Source organism: Mizuhopecten yessoensis, unplaced genomic scaffold (genome assembly GCF_002113885.1).
Source record: "Mizuhopecten yessoensis strain PY_sf001 unplaced genomic scaffold, ASM211388v2 scaffold10919, whole genome shotgun sequence".
NCBI classification, from domain to species: domain Eukaryota; kingdom Metazoa; phylum Mollusca; class Bivalvia; order Pectinida; family Pectinidae; genus Mizuhopecten; species Mizuhopecten yessoensis.
The window spans coordinates 790513-794652 of record NW_018408787.1 but is presented as its reverse complement, the minus strand read 5'-3'; the positions used below and the strand labels follow the sequence as shown (position 1 = coordinate 794652).

The 4140-nt window shown below is 36.4% G+C and overlaps 1 protein-coding gene across 1 annotated transcript; it reads right to left on the bottom strand.

Moving 5' to 3' along the window:
- Nucleotides 1-204: 204 nt before the first annotated feature.
- Nucleotides 205-3667, bottom strand: LOC110463634. Its single transcript, XM_021518417.1, has 2 exons — nucleotides 3461-3667; nucleotides 205-2430 (listed from the first exon to the last, which is right to left on the bottom strand). The coding sequence occupies exon 2, from the start codon at nucleotides 2419-2421 to the stop codon at nucleotides 1213-1215; it is 1209 nt and encodes a 402-aa protein (XP_021374092.1). The 5' UTR covers nucleotides 2422-2430; nucleotides 3461-3667; the 3' UTR covers nucleotides 205-1212.
- Nucleotides 3668-4140: the final 473 nt, after the last annotated feature.

The window sequence follows — 4140 nt, the reverse complement described above, 5'->3', positions numbered from 1 at the left end:
GCATCAGCAATTACTGCTAGATGTTTTCATAATAGCAAGGCACTGGAACGCAAAAACAGCATTCATTCTTTATTTATAAATAAGCTTATAAAATATCACATAATTACCATTCATTTTTTATTTGTAAATAAACTTACAAAATATCACATAATTAACACTCATTTTTTTACTTGTAAATAAGCTTATAAAATATCACATAATTAACATTCATTTTTTTACTTGTAAATAAGCTTATAAAATATCACATAAAAATCATTCATTTTTTTAATTTGTAAATAAGCTTATAACACCTTACATACACGTGTTGTAGTGCATTCATGTATAAACATATGTTCATGATAATTACAAATTATAATAGCTACGATAAGATTAGCAATTGCTGTAAATGTAATGCGAAAAAAGGGTTGCTTCAAACAACGGCCAGCAGATCAGACATAGCCTGGAGGCCAGCACAGACAAAGTATCCTCACACTCACACGATTCTGACTTGTGATACCACCTTTCATGTGACGAGCTGATCCGCAGCAACAATAAATAAATACGAATTGATGATTTAAACATTATTACATCAATATTCAAAAGAGGTACAACAATCAACAATATAAATAGTGTATTTCATCACTAGTTACCGGTTTTTCATTAAAATCTTAAATTCCCGTTTTTGTCTTCAGTGTTTCATGTGAAAAATTATACAAACAATTTTCTCAATTACAATAAATTGTTTCTCCCCTTGTAACAGTTACGTGTACCTGTAACAGGAGACACATGCCATAAGAGACATGTTCAATACTAAAACAGTAGTATATATATATACATAAGTATCAAAGTAATAATGTTTGCTATATACAATTGTACAAACTTTGTGTAATCATTTTATGTTGAGTTGTGATATAAGGATGTCTTTAAAGTGACTATTTTCCAAAGACTAAAACTTTCAAAATGTTCGAATCATACTCCAAATTCAATTTATGAATAATAAATATACACAGAGACGTATAATACATATTATACGTCTCTGATATACACTGTATTATATTAACGGGGTTTTCTCAGCCTCATTCATTTACTTTAGTTAGCGGCATTGGAAAGTTAAATATTTTACATATATCCTGCATTTACCGGATATCTGTTCAATGTGGGCTGGGGCCAACTCTATCTGTGTCACATTTACCAGCGCCGCCATCTTATGATGCTCAGGAGATATTTCTTATGCTACACTCTTCCACTTCGTCCGACGGCCTCTTCATAGGTGGGAGGTTTTACAGCTAGCCCATCGTCATGGCAACCGTAGGGAGGGGGTGGCGATTTCCCGTTTGGTTCCGCCTCGCGTTGCATTGTCTGGTATTCGGGTGGATAGGATGTAAATGTCCGTTGTTCCCTCCTTTGCACTGACCCTATAGAGGTAGTGTTCGATTCTTTACGTTTTTTGTACAGCATGTGAGCAGTAAAGAGACTGCCCACCGTAAAAGGAATCAACAGGAATATTGCAATAAAAACAGAAACGCGTGATAAACAATCTGTCTTGATAACAAAGTCAAATGTTTCGGAATGTGGTACGTACACTACGATGGCACTATTAGAGCCAGTTCCCGCGAAATTTACCTTACATGACGTAGAGTTGCTGCAAACGATGTTCTTATCACCCCCCAAGTCATACACAGCACGCCTAAGATTGAACAAAATATTGACATCCACCGTTCTGTGCCCATCATTGGCAACGACAAAGTAATACTCTTCCGTGCTCCCGATGTGGTACGAAATCCTTGTGTTGTGGTATTGCGGATAAGAACACCCGCCTATTGTGTGTTGCACCTGACTATTATCGGAATCTGTATTGTCATTCTTCCAATTATTGAACTGTCCGTCCCCTTTGATTATATAAAGGGTGCGATAGAAGGGTGAACAGGTTATAATGTCCACATCAGAACCAGCAATTAGGTAGAAACCCCAGTACTCGTACCTGTCATGGGCGATAAGTGCTGTTTCGTTAAAGGAATAGTTCACACGCTCTGACGTAACGACTGGAGCTGATGGGAGAAGGTATGTACTAACAGGGAGGGTGGTTTGGACGTTTACGCCCTCGCACAGAACCGGGTCGATCCCTCTTTTCATTTGAATCATGTCTGAAGGACTGACTTGGATGTCGGTAGGACCGAATCTCCCGAGACCCACTGACAATCCCGTGATAAGTGACAACACTACTAGCCACGTCCAGAATATCAATATTGTCTTAAAATACCCTTGACCCACACAGCAGACACAAACTGCGATACAACGACATATACCTCCCATGCACTTTTCGCAATCTTCATTCCTGTGTCCACGGCCGTTACCAAAGTGAGAGTAATTGTTGGTGGACATAAAAACACCTGAGCTGTAGCCACCTCCTCCTCCAGAACAGGCCCCTCCACCATGTACCATGATTCACCCCTACACAACAGAAACATACTTTCTGAACTTATGTGAGTGTCAAAATATTACTCTATTAGTCATAATATGATATATGACGTACAAAAAATACACAGAAAGGAATGTTTATACAAGTATATGAACATACAACAGTGCACAACTCGATGGCACATCTCTTGTCGTCATGAACTGAATGAGTTAGACACCACTTGTTAGACACCACTTGCATCTACCCTAGTATAACCTACTGATGGTCGGTAACAATATGTATGTTTGTGAGTAGATAAGATGTCATATACTTAAGGAGTAAGCCAGGTTAGGGTGTTGCAGAATATGCCCCTGATAGCTTCTTTTCGGTAGAAGTTATGAAAGTTTTCAAAATATAATTCTCGTCATATTAAATATGGAAAGACAAAACTTTATAAAACCGTTGCCTGAGAATATATCCCGTCCTTAAAATTTGTGTCAGCATTATTCTGTAAGTGTCTTAATCCTTACAAAAACAATACGTTTAACTGTATTTATATCTGATAATATACAAGTAATGTTACATAAACTATTAGCATGTTCAGTGAAAGTGTTTTAATCGACAGTATATTTGTCTCATCACATGTTTACCTTCGGTGTAAACACGTTTTTTGTATTACAGGTATCACAGAAGTTATACAGCTAAGTTTACTTTAGGGCACCATGCCATTGAATTGCACAGATTCACAGAAAGTTGTTATTGTGTTCGGCAATAACATTTTTTAATTACACTTTCCTATACGAACTACGTCATTGTGATAGACGGCATACAGACTTGACCCAATTCATGTTTGTTTATCATGTGATGCATCTCCAGTATGAGAAAATGTTGGGCAATTTAATATTTCTGGCGAGATAGAAAAAGGTACATAACATCCAAAACAATACACCCCAAGCTTATCAAATCACACCTAAATAAAAACAATTAGAATTCCACATCATTATTATTTTAAAAGGTGTAACATAATGTATATACTTATACATTGATTTTAAAACTCAAAACCTGAAGAAAAATATCACGTACCTTATAAAGTTTCAAGGTATTTCAAAGTACTTCTTATATCAAACAAGTGTTAAGGTCCTAGAGCACATCAATAAACTTCTAATAACATACAAGTGTTAAAGTCCTAAAGTAAATCTATATCTATATAAACATAATTATATCAGGATACGAGATGCGTTATGTACTGTCGGTATCAGGTAATAGTACTTGATTACAAAGTATAAAGGTCTCGTGACTGGCGATACGGTCATAGTCAGCTGATATTTACATGGTAAGTGAATATAGCCAATCTTCACCGCGAGTTAGACGTGTGTTATAGTGTGACCTCGAACAGCTGTCAGATAGTAAACAATGTATATGGAAAAACACGTCTATCCCACAGCGGGTCAAAATGTTTTTAATCAAGCTTGATGGAATATTGCGTTGGTTATTTCACAATGTGAAAAGTATCACATGATGTGAGAACAAAACACTTTGAGTATAGGATAGTGACGTTTATCCGTACTTACATGTATCACCATTCCTGAAAAGTGTAGTCATGCGTCAAAACCTCAGAATTAAACCAATCTCCCATTGCTTATTATATTTTCACTCGAATACCACACCATGCCACCTTTTTAGTCAAGTCATAGTTAATGACTGAAGAGTATCAAGCCAAACTTTGTTCAACAAAATGTATGTAAATGTTACTCCATTGTTAC